The 23,768-nt window shown below is 40.1% G+C and overlaps 2 protein-coding genes across 6 annotated transcripts; one reads left to right on the forward strand and one right to left on the reverse strand.

Moving 5' to 3' along the window:
* Positions 1–1,450: 1,450 nt before the first annotated feature.
* LOC147160208 (DENN domain-containing protein 2A-like) lies at positions 1,451–12,885 on the reverse strand. Of its 5 annotated transcripts, XM_086060087.1 has the most exons (21): positions 12,660–12,885; positions 10,536–10,773; positions 9,992–10,451; positions 9,666–9,742; positions 9,454–9,545; positions 9,041–9,238; positions 8,878–8,971; positions 8,547–8,597; positions 8,274–8,479; positions 8,097–8,206; positions 6,941–7,010; positions 5,656–5,733; positions 5,447–5,587; positions 5,117–5,265; positions 4,782–4,959; positions 4,669–4,710; positions 4,520–4,607; positions 4,195–4,452; positions 3,960–4,046; positions 2,365–2,436; positions 1,451–1,605 (listed from the first exon to the last, which is right to left on the reverse strand). In XM_086060087.1, the coding sequence occupies exons 2-21, from the start codon at positions 10,699–10,701 to the stop codon at positions 1,550–1,552; spliced, it is 2,673 nt and encodes an 890-aa protein (XP_085916213.1). In that variant the 5' UTR covers positions 10,702–10,773; positions 12,660–12,885; the 3' UTR covers positions 1,451–1,549. The 5 variants fall into 5 exon arrangements, 4 of the variants coding, with proteins under 4 accessions (XP_085916213.1, XP_085916211.1, XP_085916212.1 ...); XM_086060085.1 differs by having other exon boundaries at positions 9,992–10,773; XR_015090574.1 differs by having other exon boundaries at positions 1,485–1,605; positions 2,293–2,436; positions 9,992–10,773.
* A 993-nt stretch (positions 12,886–13,878) lies between these two features.
* Positions 13,879–23,285, forward strand: slc37a3 (solute carrier family 37 member 3). Its single transcript, XM_086059886.1, has 14 exons — positions 13,879–13,974; positions 14,947–15,166; positions 17,110–17,224; positions 17,287–17,379; positions 17,463–17,546; positions 18,634–18,779; positions 19,018–19,114; positions 19,908–19,992; positions 20,086–20,279; positions 20,353–20,494; positions 20,580–20,681; positions 22,171–22,370; positions 22,448–22,513; positions 22,650–23,285. The coding sequence occupies exons 2-14, from the start codon at positions 15,090–15,092 to the stop codon at positions 22,740–22,742; spliced, it is 1,494 nt and encodes a 497-aa protein (XP_085916012.1). The 5' UTR covers positions 13,879–13,974; positions 14,947–15,089; the 3' UTR covers positions 22,743–23,285.
* The last annotated feature ends 483 nt before the right edge of the window (positions 23,286–23,768 follow it).

Consider the following 23,768-nt stretch of genomic DNA (forward strand, 5'->3'; position numbering starts at 1 on the left):
TGTAATATTAGTCATTAAGGGTGTCATGAAAACAGATTTGAATCGTAAAATCGTTCTGCATTTAAAAGACGTGAGTGCATCATGTTAAAAATGAATTGAATCGTTCAAATTAAGAATCTACCGTCCTTGAATGGAATCGCACCGAGACACGAACTGGAATTCTGGACTTGACCGTTTTCACTTCAGTTCTTCCTTCACGGGCAATTTCTGTGGGAATTGCAATTGCCAGTGTTCCCAAATGGCCTTTGATGGTTCCCCATCTGGCCAGCGGAAATGATTCAGGCCGCTGGCATGCGTGGTGGAGCTCGCAGCTGGACGTTGCACCTGCAGCCAGGACAACAAGTTGTCGGGTGCAACTTTTTGGACACGTATTGTTTGCATGTATCCACCCCCCTTCCACTCTTCACTTTCAGTTTTACAGTAAATCTAACTCAATGATTCTGTTAAAGGGAGAAAATGTAGTTTAATGAAAATACTCCAAGGTAACCTAGTAATAATATGTACAAAATATCATAATGCACAAGGGATATTGGAGTAATAGGAGAAAATGTCCATGGCAGGTTGTATGATTGATGGGTGTGGCGGAAGGTTTCAAAAATATGAAGGAAAATGACATTGACTTTCCGTTGACTGATGACGAGTGACGCTCGGTTACCGCACCTTCCCTAAAGCACGCATTACTCCATAAATCATGTCATTAGTACAAGGCCACCTCGGGGGAGTCTCAAATGTGGCTGGCAAACTTTAAAATGAGGTCAATAAATCTCCAGAGAGAAGTCACGTCAAGTCAGTGGTTTGCATTTAACCGTGAAGTTTGTGCAATGTTTTACATACAGTGCCGTAGAAATGTTTGCGCCTTTCCTGATTTTTGTCACATTCAAACCAATACAAACAAGCAGTACTGTCAGTTTAAAGAGTGGCCAGAATTTATTTTATATGGATTTGAAAACATTGTGGATCATCAAGCTAATTTTGATGTCTCAGTATTTCATAAAAGCAACGTCATGCATTTACACAAACATGATGGAGGCATTGGGATGGTCTTGTCCTGCTATTTCAGGGCCGGGACGACTTTTTTTTTTTAAACATCAGAAATCAGGGAGTGGGCAAATACTCTTTCACCGCACTGTATGTAAAGCATACCAAAGTTTAATGTTTTTTTCAAGCGGAATATAAGAATTCTCCTGCTTAGTGAGCAAAAACGTGTGACACGTGTGGGGAGAGAGATTCCACAGAGAAGTTGGAAATCTCCGGGGGTCAACCCTCGCTGACTGGAATTGATTTAAACCATAATTACCTCCGCAATAACGCGCCCGTCAGTTAGAGCTGAAGCCCAGGTGTATCGTAGAAAAGCAGCCCGGGACCGTTTTTGAGTTTGTGGCATCTGGCCAAGTGTCCTCACACACAACCCCCACCCCCCACACCCACACACACCCCACCTCACCTCATCGCCGCCACGAACCTCCCCACCTGAACGCAAGCGAGCAATCTGTCAGCAGCTGTCAGTTCTCGTCTCTCTCTCTTGGCGTACATTTTTCTTTCTGCATGCTCAATGAGGTCGCCCGATCTTGATGAGATCGGCCCATGACGTCACCGCTTTACTACCTGGGGGAGCACATGGAGCCATGACTTTTGATTTGTTAACCACTGACAGATTTACTCTATTTCTAATGAGTTGTACACAAAATGTTTTAACAAATTAAAAGTGGTGTTCCGCAAGGTTTTGCTATTGGTCCCCTCTTGTTCTCCAAGTACATTTACAATCAGTATTCACAAATAGAATATTCTCTATTTTTGGCTATGTTTACTGTTTTTCAACAGAATCTTAGTGCAGTGTGCCTCAAGGTTGTATCCTTGGCCCACTCGTGTTCTTTAGTCTGTATAACTACAGTACAATATTCACAAATGTTCACATTTACAACACAAATGGCAAGTTAGTTGCAATAATGCTGTTCAGAACTCCATGTCTTCATCCATTGCTTACGCATGCCATATTTCATTTGTGTTAACATAGACGGAAAATGCTATTTACTGTATACATGAGTGGTTTGCCTTAATCAGGTCTAAATATGCTGGTGTGTGTACAAATGGCCTGGAGCCATATGTATGGTATGATGCCACCTTCAAATAATGTCTTTATTTCATGATTCATTGTCATGTCTACAATCTGCATGTGCACTCAGCCTGCAGCACATTCGTGTTTATGCATCAACATGTGTCCATCAGGGCGACGGTTCGATGCGGCGGTTCTCAGGCCGAAAGACAATATGCTATATATTCTCTTCTGCACACCTGTGTTGTGCTTTCATGGCGACAAAAGATGTGCTTTTCCTCTTTGTGAGCGGCTTTATTTCCATGACTCACATCCCGAAAATAGTGTTCGCCGCCACGACACTGAACCGAAAATCTCTTTGTAAGGACGAGGCCTCAGTGACTCTAAACACACAAACACAGCAGTTGTGTGGTTAGTGAATGTGTGGCATGTGGACCAGTCATTGGGTACAATTGGCACGTGAATGACTGAATGAGCACAGCGTTTTCATGCTGCCTTTTAAACCCCCTGTTATGTTGCCAGGCAAACCCAAACATTTCAAAGAAAAAGAAACGCAATGTGCTTGGCTTCAAGTATAATCAACATGTTTAATTATAAAAAAAATTAAAAAATTAAAAAATAAAAAGTCTAGTTACCTTAGTTGCAAGTTTAGTTAACCCTCTCGTTTGATTGAACATTGCGGGTCAATTGAGTGAGTAATTGAGTTAATAATGACATATTAACAATCATTAGAGGGAAACAAAAATTCTAAGTTTCCACTTTTGGACAAGTACATTTCACGGTGGGTCAAAATGACCCAGAAACATTATAGCTGGTCCTGAGAATTTAAACGTATCACCTGGGTTAATATTGACTCACACTGTTTGTTTTGGATTATTATTATTAATTTATTTTGTATTTGTAGTTTCTGACACTTTGAGATAAGTCATCGAATGTAGGTTAAATTGACCCAGGAACATTATTGCTGCGCATGAGAATGAACATACTGTATCAGGAGCAGGCTTAATCATCACATCCAAATTTGAAACAGTGTTTAATGTATTTTTTTTCTTCTCCATCTGGCATATTTGGATAAGTAAATGTGATGTGGGTCAAATTGACCCAGGAACTTTATTGCTATTTATGGGAAACAGGTATCAGGAGATATAGTAATGACACAAACAATGTTTATTGGTATTACTTTTCTCATTTCTGACACTTTTTGATAGTTAAAACTGGATCTAATTGACAATTCTTGTGAAAAACACTGCATACCAGCATAGGCTAGAATTGTAAACTAAAATGTTAGCTAGACTGGATGCTATTATGCAGTTCTACACCACTGCAAACTATAACACTAGCAAAAAAAAATATTACAAAATAATCATTAAAAAAAAGATGCAGTTATGTAATATTAATGTTACATAATTTTGTGTTCGGATCTCCGTTTGTTCAGGTGTACCTAATTTTTTGACCAGTGTTGGCATTAAACTGTGCTATCACCTGACCATATAAAAAAAACATTTTACTGCCTCCTAGTGGATTCTGGTGGACATCATGACAAATCAGTCACATGTATTATTATTTTGAAGTGCTTTCAACGATTAAGGCACTGTCAGATTTAGACACTGCTTTTATTTTAATGCATTACTCTTCAATTATGTTACATTAATCAGATAATTTAAGGAGGGACTGTTTATTTATTTTCATTGTTGTTTCTTTGTCAAAAATAAATAAATGTTTAAAAAAAATCCAGGAAAAAGTCAGTGTCCTTTCTAGGTCATTACTTCTTGGACAAAAATTTCATTCTGTTCCCTATAGAAAAAGACAAATAAACCAAGTTAGTCTGGGATGAGTTGGCTGCAGCATCAACACAACAAAAATGAACATGTCTGTGTCTAAATACAGTCCCGACAAATATCCTCACCTAAACCTTTGAGAAAGCGATTAACCCTCCGGTGTTCACTCTCGTGGATGGTGTCTAGATATTCGTGTACCCTCATTTCAAAAAGCCCTGAGGAGGCATTGGAAAAAAAACACATTGCATTTTGAAGTTACATTTGAAACTACAGGTAATCGTTCCATCGTACTGAATCCTACAAAAAACATGAAAAAAAATGCTTCAAAATTGCTGATAGAGCGTGGAAACACGGTATCCTTACCTCTCAGACTAGGCCCATGTAGCTCCCTCTCCTCGATGAAGCAGCCGAACATCTGCGTCTGCATGAAGACCTCCAGGAAGTGCCTCGTCGTCTTGGAGGGGACGGCCTTCCGGAAGGCCTCCCGCTGGAAGGAGCAAGGAACGGACGACGCCGGGGAGACGTCATCCTCCCGTTCGCTGAAGAAGAAGAGAGGATAGTGGCCTACCAGCTCCACGAAGAAGCGAACAAAGGCCTCGGACACAACAGTATTGAGGTGGTCTAAAGAGGAGATAAGATCAGTCATTCACTCATGTGGATGCCGTATGCACTTGTGTTACCATGTCACCTCCGCCAGCAAGCTCTCGTCTCCTTTCCAAAACATTCTCCAGAGCAGACTGAAGCTTAGAAGGCAGGATGGAGTCTTCGTCATCCATCTTTAAAAGAGGCCAAAAATACTCTAGTGTCTCCATATGCAGGCTTTTATGAAGAACCCACCTGTTTTAGGCATCGACTTTTCCCCAAATCCACAAGCAGAACCTGCGCAAGTGACAAATCAGCATCATTGAGAGACTTCACGTCTTGTCTTGGTGTGTCTAAATGTGGCTGACCTCTTCCAGGGGCAGCTCGCTCAGCTGAGGCAAGGAGCTGGACAGCAGGCCCATGAGGAAAGGTGTCGGCGTACACACGATGTCCAGCATGCTTGAGGGGAGCACGGGGATGTAGGTATGCTGCCAAACGAACGGGTACAAAAGAGCTACCACTGCATGGCAGCATTGGGACAGGATACTGCATGGAGGGAAAAAAAAGTTTGGGATGGATCTCATCACAGCTGTTTCCTACAGTACATGACTTTGAATGCGAACATAATGATTGATACTTATTCAATTGTATCTTCTGCCATCTAGCGGTGAATTAGTATATTCTTCATGAAACATGTCCTAACCTGAGTTTGTCCGCAGTCAAGATGACCCTGCGCTCCAGAAGGAGAGAAGCAAACACCCTGAGGAGCAGCCTGGGACTCAGGCAGGAGAGAAGACACTCCAAGTCCACGTGCTCTAAATGCGAGTCGGACGGTCGACACAACTCCATCACCTACCAAGGAAGGAAACACAGCTATGAACTCCGTTGCTCAGCTGTACTGGAACCAGTTATTATTTGTTAAAAAATAATAATAATTATGTTCATACACACCATTGCACACAAACATACAATATCCATACACACACCACAAAAATACATATTATGATGCTTTTTGCCAGCAGACACAGTGTACCTCTGTACCCGAACCAGGCAGGAAAGTCTTGACGGTGATGGTCCTGCCCGGAGCCGGAAACTGGGCCTCCATGATGGCTCTCATGAACGGCTGCACCAGAGCGGGAGACAGAGCCCTCCGCCTCTCCACCTCATCCAACACCTACACACATGCGGCGTCACCATATTCATTATACAGGTGCATGGGGGGAATGATTTTGCGTTTGTTACCTTGGAAAACAGTTTGAAGCAGCCAAGGTGGCTGACAATGCAGTAGACCTCCGGCAGACGTTTTCCTCGACCATTAGGCTGAAAGCAACACATTTAAAAGGGGGGATGATGAATTACAATATTGTGTTTTTTTTATTGTCTCTGCTCTTGCAATAATGCTCATTTTTGCTTCTAGCTACATAATAGCTTCCGCATATTACACCAAGTGCCCCCTACAATGTACTCCAGGTAATCATAGTCTGCTCAACTGTTCATCAAAAAAACAGGCAGGGGTTTTAATGCAATATTATTGTAAAATACTTTAGCAGTATGCATCTTGAAAAATTATTCAATTAAAATGTCTAAAAAGTTATAAATGGTAGAAGTTAAATGAAAGTTGTACTTTAGTCATTTTAAGGATAAAATGTATATTATTGTATTTCAAAGTTGAAAACAATTGAACTGTACTTGCAGTGATTCTTTCTCATACCACTAGAGGGAGCCTTGTACCGATGTTTCCGAATCACTGGTAATGGGCTCCTTGCACAGCTCGACTACTTCCTGAACTTAACACCACACTTTTGTTTCCTGTCTTTAATTATTGGACAAACTGATTAATCCAGGTGTGTCTGGCCATTATCGTCATGGTTACTGAAGTCAGGCACACCTGGATTAATCAGATTGTCCACTCATGAAAGACATTCATTGGACCTTCTGCCATCTGGTGGAAACTTCTTTTTTTTCCTGCCTGTCACTGTAGATCAGGGGTGGCCAAGTTTGGTCCTCAAGAGCTACTATCCAGCCTGTTTTCTATGTCTCCCCCCTTCAGCGCAGCTGAATCTAATGATCAGCTCATCAGCAAGCTTCGCAGAAGCCTGATAACAATCCTGATCATGAATCCGGTGTGTTAGTGGAGAGAAACATGGAAAACAGGCTGGATAGTGGCTCTCGAGGACTGGACTTGGCCACCCCTGCTGTAGATCAAAGTCTTAAACAGTTGAAGAAAGATGCTACATTTTATGATAAACAAATAATGATTTTCTGTCTAATTAAGTGAAATTGGATCATTTCCCACACATGCTTAATGGTTGGGAATGTCTGCTCTAGTGGACACAATGCAAACACACACATAGTGTATACTTACACACACACTGCATGCACACTTTCCCAGACACACATTTCCTGTTTTCCCACAGACATGCCAACATTTTTGGCACAGTTATTTATTCAGCCATGATCGCCATTATTTGGCCACTTCCTGTTCCCTGTCAGCTCTTATTTATTTTTTCAAGTTATTAGTATTTACCAGTAAACGGCGGCAGTATCCAAATCTCCTGCTCCCATTCTCTCCGGTCAATACGAAAGAGAACATCTCACTAAGGAGGGATGAGTCACATTCAATACACAAATATAGCCATGATTGGCATGTTATGACTTCGCAGTGTAAAAAAAAAAGACACTGCTAATGACTATATAAACCAAGTGTGGGTAAAGTATGGTCCACGGGCCACATACTTTATTCCGGCACACTGAGAATATACATAATCACCAACACTCTAAAATGTGAGCACTAATTACCCCCCCCCCCCCCTAAAATTGGTTCATTTAAAATTGGGTTTATTCTTCTAACTCGTTTATCTATGTTAGCTATTAGCTATTTTGATTGATTTATTGTAAATTATCAATTAAAAAGTGTTCATAAAATTAACAATTGCATGTCAGCATTTAACAATGTCCATTTATTTCATGTATTTCACCTCATCAACTAATGACCTGGCCATCTTTAAAATCAAATGTGGCCCATGAGCTCAAAGGTTTGCACACTCTTGGTCAACTGTTGACAATAAATTCAATGTAATGTAAGTGAACGTCCTTTTGTCAATGTCATAAATATTATATGCAGAGAACTTGAAGGGTCCAAGGCTGCAACCTTGTGGGACACCACATAATCTAAACTTTGTTTAAAAACAACATTTAAGTAAATATAACAAATAATAGTAGATGTTCTATATACTATAAGTATTACTTTTTAGAGAACTTTAGGGGGGCAATGATACAACCTTGTAGAAAACCATAGATTTGTGTTTTTGTCTTTGCTGTTTTACCCAAAATTTGTAAATTAAAATGTATTCATTGATTTAAAAAAATCATTCAATCATTAGTTGACTGATAAATATTCAAATTCAAAATGTATTGGTAGAATAATATCACCTAATAAAAAAGTTTTAAAGTATTTTATTACATAATTAATGAATCAATTATAGTTACCTAATTTATAAATTAATAAATATGACAATTAATTCATGTTAAAATATACAAATTTGTATATTTTATATAAACAGTATTTTATAATTTCATTTTTTATTTTATTTTTTATATCCGCCATGGATGTCCCGGTCCAAATGTGGCCCTTGGGGACACAAAAGTTTGCCCATGACAAATATTTCGTGACGTGGCCTCACCTCGGGTAGCTGTGTGCCGGCTCCCAGTCTTTAGTATCTGGGAAACAAAATTTGGGAATGATCTTGAGCTGATGCTCTGTCTCCCTCAAGAATTTGAAGTTTTGTTCCAGCTGCAACACAACAACAACAAAATGAGATGACAGGGTGAAACCAAATATGGAACAAACCATTTCTGACCTTTGGGGGGAACTGCTGTGTGACTTCAGGAACGTAATGGCCAGCAGTCGTTTTGGCCTTCTGTAGCGACACAACCAGGAAGTACTCAAAGAGCTGCCGGTGGTGATGATTATCCAAGCTTCTGGCTTTGGTACTGTTGCACTGGACCCCTGTGAGGCTCGGGGGGCTCAGTATGGACTGCACCGAGACCAGCCTTTGTTGGTGGGCTGTGACAAAAGAAAGAGTCAACGAAGGAAAACTTGCAAAGCTCTTCAGAGATGTGCTGATCCGTACCTTTGGCTCGCTCTTCAAATTCACTCTCGGAATCGCTGTTTTCGTCCGTTACTGTAAACAAATCCGGAAAAGTAAAAAATTCGGTACAGTATTCTGATTAAATTGCCTTTGTAGAATAAGAATTAAGAAAATAATCATGCCGACCTTTTATCCAGCACCTCCCCCTGCTGTTGACTGAAATTTCCATCAAAGTGCTCTTGAGGTCTTTGCGACCGTCATGACTCGTGTTTTCTAGGTTTGATCACGTGGCCTTCGCAAGGCGAGCCAGAGGGCACTTTGACGTCAATTTCAGTCAAAGTTCAATACAACTGGGCAGTCCAAAAGTAATCACCTTTCCCTGAGCTGGTCTCAGCATAATGATAAATCCTCCTTAGGTGTTTCTTCCCGATCCGAGCCTCAAAGATGCTGTTGATCCTCAGGACCACCTTGAAAAAACAAGTTGTAGAATTCTAATAGAATGAAGGCAATTACTGCACCAAACATACATACTGTACCGTTGGTATCCTGCGGTAAGTGCGGGTGTAGAGGTCCGAGGATGACCGTGGGGTATCAGTCGGGCTTGACGGGGGGCTGAGTTGGGACGGGGAAGCAACACCGCTGCTGCCGCTGTGGTTCTGCTGGTTACCCCGTCGCACGTCTGGTAGCTTAAAACCTCTGCCGGAATTCTGTCTGAAGAAACCTGGCCTTGAAGGCTGGGGAGAGAGACGACTCAGAATGATGTGGATTTAAGTCTGTCTCGATCAGTGGCAGGCCGTGCATTTGGTACCTGGGCCTTCAGTGGGAACTTGCCCGACCCACCTCTTACAAACAACACTACCACATTGCAATTATAGAAACCATCAATCCATGACAAGACAAACCCGCACTGATTTAGATGCAAGACAGTCATGAGATCTGAGATCAGAACCTTGCTTGTGTCAGCACCAGGAGAGGAGGGCAAAGAAGACTGCTGGGAGCATTGACTCTCCAATTCTATGTCCTCATACAGGTTCTCTTTGTCTGGAAGAAGACCGAATATGGAGTTCAACTCACTCTTGGTATTGAAGAATTTGACATTCCCTATAGTACTTATTGTATTTAGGTGTGCATGGTTAGTTTGGTGGATGCCGTTGTAGTTACCCAGTATGTCTTCATAGTGATGCTCCAGAGTCAGTGAGCACTTTGAAGCCAGGATGTCTTCACACACAAGAGTTTTCCTGCCAAAATAAAAGCATTTGCTAATTTTTATTGGTAAATGAAATGCACGTAAGTATTTCTTAAATACAAAGAACAATAGTATTGTACGACAGCAGTTTAATAAAAGAAATGTAACGATATAAACTGGTTCATAAAGTGTAAGTGTACATACTGTAGTATCCGTGTGTTGGATGTGTGCTTTTGGTCACCTTTTTGTTTGGTGATTTTTCAAATGTAATGTTGCATGACATATTTTATGTTGGTTTTACCTGTTGTGGTGGTTTTGCCGTCCCCTGTTTGCACCAGGCAAAGGTCTAGAGGGCAGCGGAGGAAGGTTGCGCTGCCCTTTAGTAGCAGGATGCTGGAAGGTGCGCATGGGTTTGGGGAGCGGGTTGACAGGGGGAGACCTCGACTCGGTGTCCATGTTGTCTTTCCTCTTCCCTTCAGCTTGTTTGTCCTTGCTCGATGGGCTGAAGTAGCTCCCAAGCTCCGGGGGAGTCTTCCCGTGATTGAGACCCATATCATCCAGTTTTTTAAATAGAGTGAATACCGCTCTCTTATCTTGGTTGCTTTGTTCTAATGTTGTTGTTGTTGTTAATGTCTTTAGCTGGTTCTTCAGAGGAGACGAACAAGGTATTGAATCAATTGTTTCCACATTCTCTTTCTGTTCTTCATAGGTGATATTGTTCTCTGATCCTGTTTGCTGTTTCTCAACTGGTGGCCTCGATTCTGAACGTTTCCAAACGTTGTCTTTATCATAGAACATTTTCTTAACTTGTACTTTTTTTGCTTTTTCTATCTCACTCTTCTCACCTGCGCTCGTCAATCCTGCAGAGGAGGACTTTAAAGGTTCTTTTCCTTCCCAAAGAGAGATCTTGGCCTTGATGTTGCCTCCGGCGCCGGATACGGTGAGCTTGTTGCCCACCAGGGGTCCATTCTCATCGCTTCGATGGTTTGAACTGAGTTTCTGATCAGCCATTGTGCTTCAATGTGACTCAAAGCTTTTTTGTTGACAGCAGTTCTGTCACTGCAGTGACAATCCTGCTTTGCTCTAAACAGATTAGGAAACAAGAGCTATTTTGATCATGTAAAGCAATGACCATCAAAGTGTGGCAGTAGTACTGCTTATGGTACGTGGGGGCCCTCTATTAGTACGTGAAAGAATTACTTAATTAAATGTTCAAACTGTGCATAATGTTGCAGTGGGGGTTTTATTTTTTTAATCAAGTATAGTGCATTTGTTGTGTTCAGCTTGGTTTGCATTTAGTATACAGATAATTTAAAAAAAAAAGTAGGTGGTACTTGAAAATATTGAGAACTACAAATAATTTGTTGATTACATTATTGTAAATGATAAAATAACTGAAACATGATTTCACTTTTGAGTAGCTCATTGGTTAATTATAATGAAATCTAGGGCTGGGCGAATACCTATGCCAGGTATCAGTGTCTTCTTTGTGATTCCAGCCTTTTGGTACTCGCGACTCCTCTTGTGACCGTTTTACGATCACAAACTAGAGATTAGCAAATAGAAGAATAGAAAATTGCATTCCTTGTATGCAATTTTTAGGTGAAAGGCTATAGAGTATTAGGAATCTATGGATGATTCTTTAAAATTATCTGTAATTATTATACACCCCTAATTAAATCAAACCTAGCTCAACTGCTATTTCTATGAATAAATAATTGGTTAATTGATTTATTGAAAATAAGAAAATATTAGGAAAAATACACAATTTTATATATGCATTCAACATTTTTTTGATAATACAATTGGTTAGTTATGTTTAATAAAAAATTTAAGACAAATAAAGTGAATTGTTTATTTTTTCTTTTTCTTCATAATAAACTATTAAAGATTTTAAATACACATTTTATTGGTTTATGTATTTATTTTTGAGGAATGCCCAGGTGCGTCTGTCCATTTTAAACATCAAATGTTGCCCCTGGGCGCAAAAGTTTGAAAAATCCCAGCCTAAATAGAACAAACCGTTATGATCCGGAACTATAAATAAATCTGACAGATAAAGAGCTGAACAGACTTTTAAGAGTGTCCTGAACTCCGCAATGAGTCACTTGAGATGGTCCCTATCCAGCAACAGTGGGAAAATTGAGCCGGAGAGGCCGATGAACCCCGAACGTCTTCCCCTCATCGGCCTTTGCAAAATAAACACATAGTTGGACTGCGCCCAGTTTCAGCAAACTATTATGTTTTAATAAATAAACTAGGGGAAATAGGAAGCCCTAATAGGAGAAACATTTTGTTCCTGGATGGATGTGGTGGAAACCGCAAGGCAAATGTGGCTTTCATTTCCCAAGTACTGGATCGAGAAATGTCCACTTCTACTTTTCTGTCCTTTCTAATTCTATTCATAGCCACTCTGATGACTTTGCACCTTAGACATTACAGTATGACTTGAGTATGTCATCTATGCTTTGACTACCATGGGAGCTGTAGATATTTCTGTTTTTTAGGAAACAATGTGAGATTAAGATCCGTTTTCAAGTTTGTATTTGTGAGCCAGCTGGATAGATGCATATTTTTATAAGATCCTTTTTCTGCTGCTTTCATCACTAAGGTTCAGCCATAGATCCTCAGAGGGACGTCAGAGCCCGGCTCCCTTCTTCAGTCCTCTCTCAAGAGGTTAATGTGACGTTCCCAGATGCAGCTCATTTACCAGCTCTATAATCGCTGCCTGGCACTATTTGTTTTAGTGGTCCTAATGCAAAAAGTTTTTCTTATCATCATTGTTTCATGTTCTACTGGAATTTTACACAGATAAAAGTGCAAACTGTCAAGGGTGAGGAACTACATGATCACACACTCTCCTCATTCTGATTGCAGGCTTCACTAAAGAATATTTTAAGGCAAACACAAAATCAATATTTAACACTCTATTATCAAATTCAAATAAAACGAATACTTATTCAACTTACCTGCTGGTGTAATACACTTTCCTCATGCAAGAGGACTCGACGCAATGGATGCCACATTAAAAGAATCCAACACTTGCATTCCGAGAGGAATTTTCTATCTAGCTCCATTCATTTGGTCCACTACATCCATCGACTCTCACTCACTTTTACAAACATAGCCCTTAGTGTCTCTGTCTCTGTCTCTGTCTCTGTCTCTGTCTCTCTCTCTCTCTCTCTCTCTCTCTCTCTCTCTCTTGAGGATGTACACCTCACAGGCGACATCAGTTAAAGCAATATCAGATGCACTTTTCCCATTCAAGCCTTTTCATTGTTTCATTTCGTTAATATATTTAATTTCATTTCATAGGCCACATATGTATTTTTTGCACCCGTTTTTAGGCATTTATTTTCAAACATTTCCACATTCCTTAAACATCCCATAGCCTATTCATCAGTAGTCCAAGTTTTCCCCAACAAAACTTTCTTAATTGAATGCAGACATCTTACACACTAGATAAAAAAAGTCTACACACACCTGTTCCAATACCATTTTTTTCTTGTGATTTAAAAAATTATGCCACGATAAATCAGTTTAAACATGAGCTTCAAAGATGATAACATCATAGAATCTGAGTAGCAAATTATTCTCCGTCAATGGCTTTATTTAACTGAATAAAGAGCTGATGTTGTCAGCTCCAAAAAGTCTTTGTGATGAATGCGCTGTGTCCAGTACCAGCCTCTAAACTCAAATTGTCCTGTTTATTTGGGGGGGGCACTGAGGTAAAAAAAAAAAAAATTCTGTTAGTTCAGCAGCTAATTTACTGGAGCATTTTTTGTTAGTCAAATCATAACAAAAGAAAAGCTATGGAAACACATTGTCTTAATTGCATAAAAGCCTTTTTTTCATTCTCAATATGACAATGATGATAGTAAACTATTTGCATGCTCTTAACTATTTCATTTTGGTAGTCAGTTGTTACAGTACCAAAGTACATTTTGTACTTTTACTTACATAAATGTATTGAAATGAAATTATTTTGTATTTATACTTTTATTTGAATTATATATTTTTATGCCCGTTTTTATTTTCAATTTCATTTATTTATTTATTCATTTATTCATGTCATTTTTTTGTCCTCTATACTTTTGCCAGCTCTACAGTAAAAGTAGAAATAATTATGCCTTTGGGCTGTAATACAACCCCTAGCCTGCTGGCGGCGGTAGCTCCCCGGCCACGCGTCCGCCCCGCAGTGATGTCACAATGACGTTGCTCCACTGTAAACAGATGTTTGCGGCCAAAGCGGGTTGCTAGCTTCTCCCTAACACGAACAGGAAGGTAAGAACCGTCGCTGTTTTCTTTGCCATTCATCAAATGAAAGTGTTTTTTTCGTCCTTCTTTTGCTGTGGGTTGTCTCTGTTTCCCAAGGAAAGGGATGCTGGTGTCAAGAGAGGCCCTGTCGCAACATTTAAAAGCCTCAGTTGGTCACCAATGAGGAGGCACATGATAACTGTTCGACGTGTATCTCCTCTTTCTCGCTCACTAGGAAAACAAACAAAAACTTCCAATATATTCGTGTTAGGTGGTAAGGTAATATACTTTTAAATTAACCACGAGAGCTTGCCATTCTGTTTAAAACGCAAATTCATACAAAGAGTGTCGATTAAACATTGAGAATTTCCTACAGTTCAATGTGAGCTTTGCTGCGTTCAAGGTACATCCAATTACATTTTATTGCTGTCATTTCCTGTACACGGCGAGATTGAGCAGAAGGGTTTTCATCCTTGCATCCTGGAAGTAAATGATACAGGATCACACAATAATACAACTAAAACTGATAATTAGATACAATTTACTGTAATTGTAGCTGCGGTCACGCCATTCTTTTTTCTTTTTCTTTTTATTGCTTTCACTTTCCGTACAAAGTGAGCAAGTATTGACAATTCCGAACATTTGGAAATTTCTGATATTTCCAATGCAAATGCTTCCTTTACAAGGTGAAAACAAACGGCGTATTGTATATTGCTTTTGCATACAAACCAGTCAGATTGTTATAGTGGTTAAACAACATTTCATCCCATCTTGAAATCAAAATAATCCTCATAAATGAAGTTATAACGATCCAAAATCCAATGCTTTTTAATGAGCAGAGAGTGTCATTTCACCACTATTTTGACTTGTGACGAAAGTTTGGAATTGTGAATAAATTGGCATTTTATCACAAGTAAATGGAATTTGGACCCAGACAGTAGAAAAAATTGAAAGCAAATGTTACTAAGCAAGATTTAACGTTGACTTCCCTCTTTTTAGGCACTGTGTCATTCGCCCCTGTGATGTGCTTGTCCCACCCGGCCTTTTAGCTCAACTCCTTTCCCATCCTTTCTCGCCCCCGAAGATCCCCACCTCCCAGAACCAACGTCCAAATTCTCCCCCTTCCTCTGGTCACCCCTGTGATGCCTCCCTCATGCTGTGGCTACCTGTCACAGTACACCCATCATCACCTGGTTGCGTTCCTCCTCACCTTCTTTAGGTAATTTGTGAATTTGAATTGCGTTTTTAAGAACAAAACCTGTTGGATGCATTTGGTGTCTTACTGTCAGGCAGGTTCCTGGTGTTATTTTTGTTAGTGTTTTTGTTTTCAAATCTGGAAGGAAATCTCTGGAATGCAGTTTAGAAGCAAGGTGTGAATCCATGTACGGTATTCACAGGGGTCAAAAAGTCTTTGGTGCACATGTTGTCAGGGTAGTGTGACTGTGTGAACGATGCAGTGATTTCCAATGGGCACAGCAGAAAAGTGGTGTTTAATTTTTTTGTCTCGTGCAAATGTGAATTTTTGAACAATGGAAATTAAACTGATTAATAGGGATGCTCGATACCCCCGCCACTTTTTTTTTTTAAGACCGATATCAGTATGAGTTTTAACTCGTTGAGTACTCATGATATATACTGAACCTGTAGTACTTTTGATATATAAAATTTCATTGAACACACTGTCCAAAAATTGTGAACACAGACCTTTCTTTCTGTCTGCCGCAGTATAGCCTCAACTACTGCCCGGGAGTTTTTTGTTGTTGTTTATTTGCCTTAACTATTGATGGCTGGTATCAGCAACCTCCATGAGTCCTCAATAACTTAAAATAAGGTCGGTATTGGCCCGATACGATACCTGGTATCTTGCCCCCACCCTTATTGGTTAAGTATAGACATGCTGCACCTTTCTTTGTTTAAAGCTTAGAGGTTGCGTTAATATTTAATTACATGTGCTGGTTAGTCGGAGCGAAGCTCAGCAAGAAAGGATGAATTGGTTTCCTGCACCGTTTCCTGTTTTTAGACTCTCACTCTGGTGCCCTGTTATCAGCAATTCACATGAAAGAAAAAAGGAAATAGAAGCGTGCTATTCAGCTCAAACTGGGTGAATTGGCCTTAAAATGAAATCCCTTAATTTGTCACCAAAAATGTGACTTTAATACATTTTTCCTTTAGCTTATGGCAACTGGTCATGTTGCCTGGCTCTTCACATTTGGAAATAAATAAAAAAGAATTGCTATCTGGTTTGGTAATGTCAGTAAATATAGTGATAAAGTGACAAATTTGCCAACCCTGACTCACTGTCCTCTTATAAACTAGATCTGTTTGCAGCTTTGTCATAAGTGCACATCAGCGGACTCATGCTTTGAACAGGGTCTTCATAAGTAAAACCATCCTGATAAATCAAGTCAAATAAATGTATAAAGTACGTTTGATCGCACAGCCTCAACTTCATATTTATGTTAATTTCTGATTATTTATTCCTATTTTTCATCTCCTTACTTTTTGGTCCTCATTCAACTCCTACATACAACATCCGATATACGCCGTTCCAGTTTCAACTTGCTCCAAAAATTCACACTACCCAGGCTCATATTTTTCTCATTCAACAAATTTAGTTTTTGTGCATTTAAACGTTTAAAATCTAAATTCTCCCATTCATTTTCAATGCCACTTGCTTACATTGCAGCCATCATCATTCGCAGGTGTTTGATACTGACAGTGATAGGTGGCACACTTGGTTAAGTGCATTGTCCAGTAAATAGGAGGTTGGAGGTTCCAATTCCACCTCTGCAAATATATCCATGGGCACTGCATTAAGTGATATGCACAATACCTACTGACTATCATATTGGAAATTGTGTTATGATTTATCTTATGATGAAACCACTACCCCATACAGCTCTCAGTATTATACTACATTATTTAAAGCAATTGACTAGTATGTAGGAAACCATGGTTCGAATTCCGGTTGTAGCAGATTTGAGTCCAAGTTCAATTTTATGTAATAATCATTGTCCAACTCTTTCAAATCAGCATTATAGTAAAGCATTCCACAACATTCAACATGCATTCAAATATTAGCATCCAGCTTTCAACATTCACATGCAATTTTTTCAGAAATTGCATATATATATTGTAATCCTTTTTCTCTTCCTATCCCAGCTATGTTTTCCTGCATGCATCCAGGAAGACGTTCAGTAATGTGAAAGTGAGCATCTCCGCCCAGTGGACGCCTTCCCCTCAAAATGGCAGCGCTCCCGCTTTCTCGCCTGGCGAGGTACAGTTTTTTGCTGCTAATTGATCTTTTCGTTTTCTAACCTGCACATCCATTTGTCTTAGACATGGGAGAAAAACCGTCTGTTTGACAACAAAGAGCAGGCGACTCTCTTCTTGGGAGCTCTGGACTCTATTTTCCTCTTCTCCTATGCTGTGGTGAGGTGGATTCAAATCTACTTGGTAACCAATAAATGTATAGTCACACATCATCATTAAACATTTGTTTTCTTTCTACACAGGGTCTGTATCTGAGTGGCGTGATTGGTGACAGAGTGAACCTGCGCTATGTGCTCTGCTTCGGTCTGTGTGGCTCTGCTGTTGTGGTGAGTGGGCACGTATACCATTTCCTTACAGCTTATGCTTTTATTAGTATCAAGCTATACATTTTCCTTGGTGTCATTTTACGCTACAGTATTTTTGCCTCGATCCTGTTTGACATTGAGTACATTGAGCCCACCTGCAATATTGGAAAATATGCAATAGTAAATGTATTTACTGTGGCTGACAGCAGTGCCTGCTTAACTTATTGACTCACAGCCATTTTCACTGAAGCAACCCCCTTCGCTACCGGCTGTTTTACTGGGTTTTGACTTATTTTGCAAGGCCCACAGAATATTGTGTTCTATTGCTATAAAAACATGGAACCTACCAAAAGAAAGATTCGAGTCTCTTCTTTCATCAGGAAAAAAAAGTATATTTGTATCTGTTTCCGTTTCGCAGCAATTAGCATTAGAATATAGCTAAGTTTCATCATTATTCACAAATCTGTTTAAAACAATGGGGGAAGAGCTTGTTACAACAAAGCCTTCTGTATGCTCTAGCATTTTAAAAACAAAAAACGTATAAATACGTCTTTGGGAGCATGATAATGTTTAAACCAGAACTTATTTTTACGTGTTTTGGGAGCAAATGAGTTAAGTGTACTTGTTTTGTTTATGGGCTTTACTGTTCTCCCGACTCTCAATAAATGTCTGAAAAATGAGCTGTGGCTCTTCTTTCCATCATGCAAGCCTATAAATTGGTGTCCAAATATCGAGTCAACTGGCCATTATACTCACATGAAGTACAAAATGAGAACTGGGGGACTATAGGGAAAGTCTGTTTATAGCTACGTTACAGTCTGGCATTTTGGCCTGCTAATCATTTTTACGTCAGCCTCACAGTCGAGAGGTTCTGGTATTTATTGAATTAATTATATAATATAATTATTCATTATTACATGTTTCCGCTAGATACTCAGCTTTCTCCTACATTCCAAAAACAAGCATGTTAGGTACATTGAGGTCCCCCAAGTTCAGCTGAGACCGGCTCCAACTCACCGTCCCTCATTAGGTCAAAAGAACATGGATGCAATCATCGATGGATGCACGGCGTTCTTTTGTTCACTCTGGAATGTCTGTGTGTTTGCAGGACTTTGTGTTTGGCACGTTGACCGAGTGGCTCCACATCTACAACGTCTACGTCTACTGTAGCCTGTGGGTGCTGAACGGCCTACTGCAGTCCACCGTCTGGCCCTGCGTGGTCGCAGTCATGGCCAACTGGTTCGGCAAGACAGGGTGCGTGTGTTTGGGTGTGCTTTCATCACACACTATGCCAGTTTCGAGTCCCATTTAGCTACACAGACACACATATAGAGGGATCAACACGCACAAAGGCAGCCATTCATCACCTCCAACATAGATGCCATTGAGGCTTAGCAACAGGACTTGTAAAGATGATTTGCTGGAATAAATGTATTTGTTTTGAGAGGGTGGTGCTCAAAATGAAGAAGTCGTCTTTTGTGACGGTGTCCAGGCGCGGCTTCGTGTTTGGCCTATGGAGCGCTTGCGCATCGGTGGGCAACATCTTGGGTGCCTTCTTGGCATCCAGCGTGCTCAAGTACGGCTATGAGGTAAGGAAAGCACATTACATTACATGCTTTTGTGTGTGTTATTTTGTGCTTTTTTTTTTAATCTGGCTCACTGAAAATGTCAAGACTCTCTTAATATTTGTTATTTAACCTAAAATCGGTCAAATAAAATGGATTTCACCTCATTAAATCATTGGTTGAATCACAGTCACAGTCAACTCACAGTACATTTAAATGTTTTCAATTTATTTTAATAAATAAGTTGTAGTCAATTACTGTTTTATTATAATAAAAATGAAAATGACTGCATTGTTGGTCGTAAGCTTTTAGACATTTCGTCTTTTATTTAAACATTCATATATTTGTTAATTTTTATGTCGTTTTTATTCATTCATCTCAATTAGGGCTCCAACTAACTATTGTTTTAATAATCAATTAATCTGTCTGTTTTCTCAATTAATCTATGAATCGGATAAAAAAAGAAAAAGAAAATAAAATATATTTTATTTTCCATGCCTTTGTGCAAAAACAGGGCATTATTTCAAATCGACAGTACAGAAAATTGCCTGGTTTGGTCCATAACATGTCTGAAAATTGGCAAAAATGTTCAGCATTGTGTTCCAATGTAAAAGAAGATTGTTGAAAATGTCTTATTTTGGAAAAACACAAATATAATCAGTCTGTTTTAGTTGAGAACTACATTTACTCTTGCGAGACAAAAATTCCAAGGATTTGTACAATTTAAAATTGTAAACTGTCAATTAACAAATTTGGCTCTTGAGCACAAATATTTGTCCACCCACGAGTCAGTTGTGTGTGTATCCTCCCTTGCAAGTATGCCTTCCTGGTGACGTCTGTGATGCAGTTTGCTGGCGGGGTTGTGCTCTTCTTTGGCCTGCTCACCTCCCCAAATGAAGTGGGTAAGGAACATGGTTTGAAAACCTCTTTGGTGTTCTTTCCCAATGGAAACGGCAACAAAGGACAACAACTGACATCAAATTTGCGCGTGTCAGGTCTGAATATGGATTGTCAGGCAGAATTCAGCCCAGTTGACGCAGACACCCACAGGCCTCTGATGAGTGACGAGGACGAGGGGGATGTGTACAACAGTGACTACCACTCAGTGCAGCGTCAGGATGAACCTCGGCAAAGCTCCACCAAAGCCGTGGGTTTCTTCCAAGCTTTCTGTCTGCCCGGAGTTCTGCCGGTAAGCTTCCAGCACATCCTGACTAATGATTTCCTGACATGAACTTTAACCCGTTTGTGTGTGCTCGCTTTAGTATTCTTTGGCGTACGCGTGTCTGAAGCTGGTGAACTATTCCTTCTTCTTCTGGCTTCCTTTCTACTTGAGCAACAACTACGGCTGGAAGGAAGCCGAGGCCGACCGGCTGTCCATGTGGTATGACGTTGGAGGAATTATCGGTGAGTTGTGCACCAGAGAGTTAAATAAAGTTTGAGTTTTAACAACACAAAACTTCTTATTTTTTTCCCCCTTTTCTTCTGTCAGGCGGAACCGTTCAAGGTTTGGTAACGGACTTCATGGGCAAGCGATCGCCAGTATTGGCCTTAAGTCTTACACTTGCCATGGCTTCTCTGGTGGGATACAGCCGTGAGTACTAAGTCACTTCTTTTTCACCCTCAATATCCTGCACATCATATACCTTAATAACAAAATGGGAAAAACTAGTTTTGGCCAATCCATAAGAATTAATACTAATTAATTGTAATTAATAATGCAATAACTCATATGTACATACTCTTAAGACATGATGTCCTAAATTATGTCCAAGTACTGATACCACTAGTACTTATGATACATAAAATTTCACCAAAAAAATAATGAGATCATTAAGAAAAAAAATCCTTAATATTGCATGAAATTAATGGCAATTTTCTATTTTCTAATTTCACATTTCTATTTCCTGATGGTAAAATGGCTACAAGAGGTTCATGAAGGGTTATTATCATTTTAGGATTTTCATTATGGTTACGGTCATTTCTGGACTACAAGCCGCTACTTTTTTCATTTGCATTCGACCTTGCGGCTAATACAAAGGTGCGGCTTATCCATCAGATCACAAGGGGGCGCACTACAAAGGAAGTGCAAGAGTGTCAGCAAAACAATAACCTCACCAACCAGATTGATAATTGTGATTCCTTCGAGGGAGTTCTTCACATTATCAATCTGGTACTTCACTAGGCAGACCCATTCGGAAAAGGCGGGGCTTGCTTTACAATACTCCGAGCTGATAGGACAATGCGGCTTCTTTGCACATTTTGTTTTGACCAATCAAGGCAACGGATGAAATCTCATCTTCTGTCTTGTCTTAGGGGGGGAATGGGGCATGAACATCAACATCTTTACCAGATAAATATGCACGAAATTCCTCTCGCTGTTCATATTCAACAAGGATACTGAGTAATTATGTGAGAACATAATTAATTGCAGCATCAATTCGTCTGTTAGGTTTGTTTGTTTCCCCCCGCCATTGTCGCTTATTGGTTTCGTCCTGCCTAAACAACGCCTGATTGGTCCAATCGGAAAAAGATCGGCTGCAAATGTATCAGCGTGAGCGGTACAAGATGTTTTCCCTGGAGTTTGTGAACTCACAAATACAGAGAATTCATCTTGCAAAACAAACCAAGTGAGCCCAAATACAGTAGGGGAGACAGAACGAGAGCGAGACAATTTGCGCCCTGAATATGGAAAAGAAAGTAGCGGGAAGCCGGTGCGGTAACATTAAAATACCTGCGGCTTACAGACAGGTGCGGCTTATGTGTGTAACAAACTTGAGTATTCCCCAAATTTAGCTAGCGTGGCTTATAATCAGGTGCACCTTGTAGTCCAAAAATTACTGTAGTTTTTTTTAATGTAGTTAGTTTTAATTAGTTTCAGGGCAGCACTGTCAGTTTTTATTAGTTTTAGTTGTTTCAAAAATGCTTAGTCTAAGTTTAGTTTTAGTTTGTTTTAGTTTATGCCGCACGACTTGTTCTTCAGCCGGCATTCATAACATCAACATAACCTCAAATGTTGTCAAGTACCGAGTGCCGACCACCTGTTCTTCCTGAATTGAGTCCCAAACGTGAACGTATTTCAGACTCGCCAAACGACAAGACAACCAACGCTGTCCTGCTGGCCATCACGGGCTTCCTCATCGGCGGTCCGTCCAACATGATCAGCTCGGCCATATCCGCCGACCTGGGGAGACAGGACGCCATTAGGGACAGTCGGGAAGCTCTCGCCACTGTCACTGGCATCGTGGATGGCACAGGAAGTATAGGAGCTGCAGGAGGACAAGTATGTCTTGGCATTTCATGACTGTGTATCTTGGAATCAAGAGGAAATGAGATTAATTAAGGAATTTTACTTTCCAGTACCTGGTGTCCCTCATTGAGAGCAAATTGGGTTGGATATCTGTGTTCTACTTCTTCGTCATCATGGTAAGACAGTTGATAATATAGTTCAAGTAGATGGAGTGGTATATGGTTTACTTACAAGTGCCACAACATTGCAGTTTTTATGGTTGGGGCTCAAGCAGCATTCTGCAGCGATTACAGGACGTTTTTTACATTACAGACAGGGGGCAGCATTGTTTTCATCTCTCCCCTGATCGTGGTGGATGTGTGTGCCTTGTGGACGGAGCGCCAGACGCGGCATCACCAGCTCTGAGACAATCTGCTCCTTTTAACTCCTCAACGCTACTTTTAAAAAATGGCTTTGTAGGTGAGTTTTCTTTCCTCCCTCCAACCACGGTGGAAATTGGAGAAAGACCAGAGGATCGCGTCCTCTCTAAAAGACTGGCATGAACACTCGCATCTTCTTGCGGACTATCGTACCATTTACAATTTGACTGTCTGGAGCTGCGAAAGCAGACTTCATTTCACAATGTACATTTTCAAATGGTTGTAAATACTTGTGCACTGTGGTGTTACGTGAAGACATAATGCAGTTCGGGGTTGCACATGCAGAAATCGATTATCATGTAGATAATGCACTATATTTAAGGCTTGGGATTAGTGGGCAACTTCTGCCTTTTCACTTTCTTCTTATCAGGTTAAAAGTGTCCTTTTGTTGGAAGGGTTTTTTGGTCCTTAGTTGGTTTTCCTATCATTCCTCGTATGACTGCAACACTAACGCTCTTGTGATTTAAGTCTTAAATGATTTTGTTTACTGTCAGTCGGCCGGGAATAAATAACCATTAGGTGCTCATTATATGCGCACTGGTTGCGGTCACCATCCATCATGCCACATACTACATAAACACTTTGTTATGGAGCCTGGAGGCGATACAACTCAAAACGAGCAGCCATACCTCAGAACTCAAACAGGTATGGAATGTGGAACTCCCGCAACATTTGCTTTTCATGTCTATTTTATCTCTATTTATAATGTACATTTAAGCACGTTCTCATGTGTGAAAGAGCCTTTTTGTTTTAAATCAATGGGGGTTGCAAGATGAATGAGTAGCTTTATGAAGCACCAACAAATCATGAGTGTATCAAGACACTTGTAAACTGTTAAAGCACTAATCCAAGTGAAAAGTAAAATGAATCTACAAGCAATTGATGTGACTCCTTTTGCTATAGTTTAGATCAAGTGACATATGTTGATGCCATTAAAACTACAAATATTTTGTATTTATCATCATAGAACTGAACAACTGAATAATTCCCCTAATTAGGCCAATGTGTACTG

This window comes from Leptonotus elevatus, chromosome 17 (assembly GCF_054856555.1).
Source record: "Leptonotus elevatus isolate MCC_2025b chromosome 17, RoL_Lele_1.0, whole genome shotgun sequence".
Classification (NCBI taxonomy): Eukaryota; Metazoa; Chordata; class Actinopteri; order Syngnathiformes; family Syngnathidae; genus Leptonotus; species Leptonotus elevatus.

What these genes read in the sequence shown, in the direction of transcription:
- LOC147160208 (XM_086060085.1), bottom strand. Translation starts at nt 10,701, where the DNA reads ATGGCTGATCAGAAACTCAGTTCAAACCATCGAAGCGATGAGAATGGA. An exon ending in CACAGCAGTTCCCCCCAAAG is followed by an intron (nt 8,207 to 8,273) that starts GTCAGAAATGGT and finishes GTTGTGTTGCAG; the next exon opens with CTGGAACAAAACTTCAAATT. An exon ending in GCGAGCTGCCCCTGGAAGAG is followed by an intron (nt 4,711 to 4,781) that starts GTCAGCCACATT and finishes TCACTTGCGCAG; the next exon opens with GTTCTGCTTGTGGATTTGGG.
- slc37a3 (XM_086059886.1), top strand. Translation starts at nt 15,090, where the DNA reads ATGCCTCCCTCATGCTGTGGCTACCTGTCACAGTACACCCATCATCAC. An exon ending in TTCCTCCTCACCTTCTTTAG is followed by an intron (nt 15,167 to 17,109) that starts GTAATTTGTGAA and finishes TTCCTATCCCAG; the next exon opens with CTATGTTTTCCTGCATGCAT. An exon ending in CACCTCCCCAAATGAAGTGG is followed by an intron (nt 19,993 to 20,085) that starts GTAAGGAACATG and finishes TGCGCGTGTCAG; the next exon opens with GTCTGAATATGGATTGTCAG.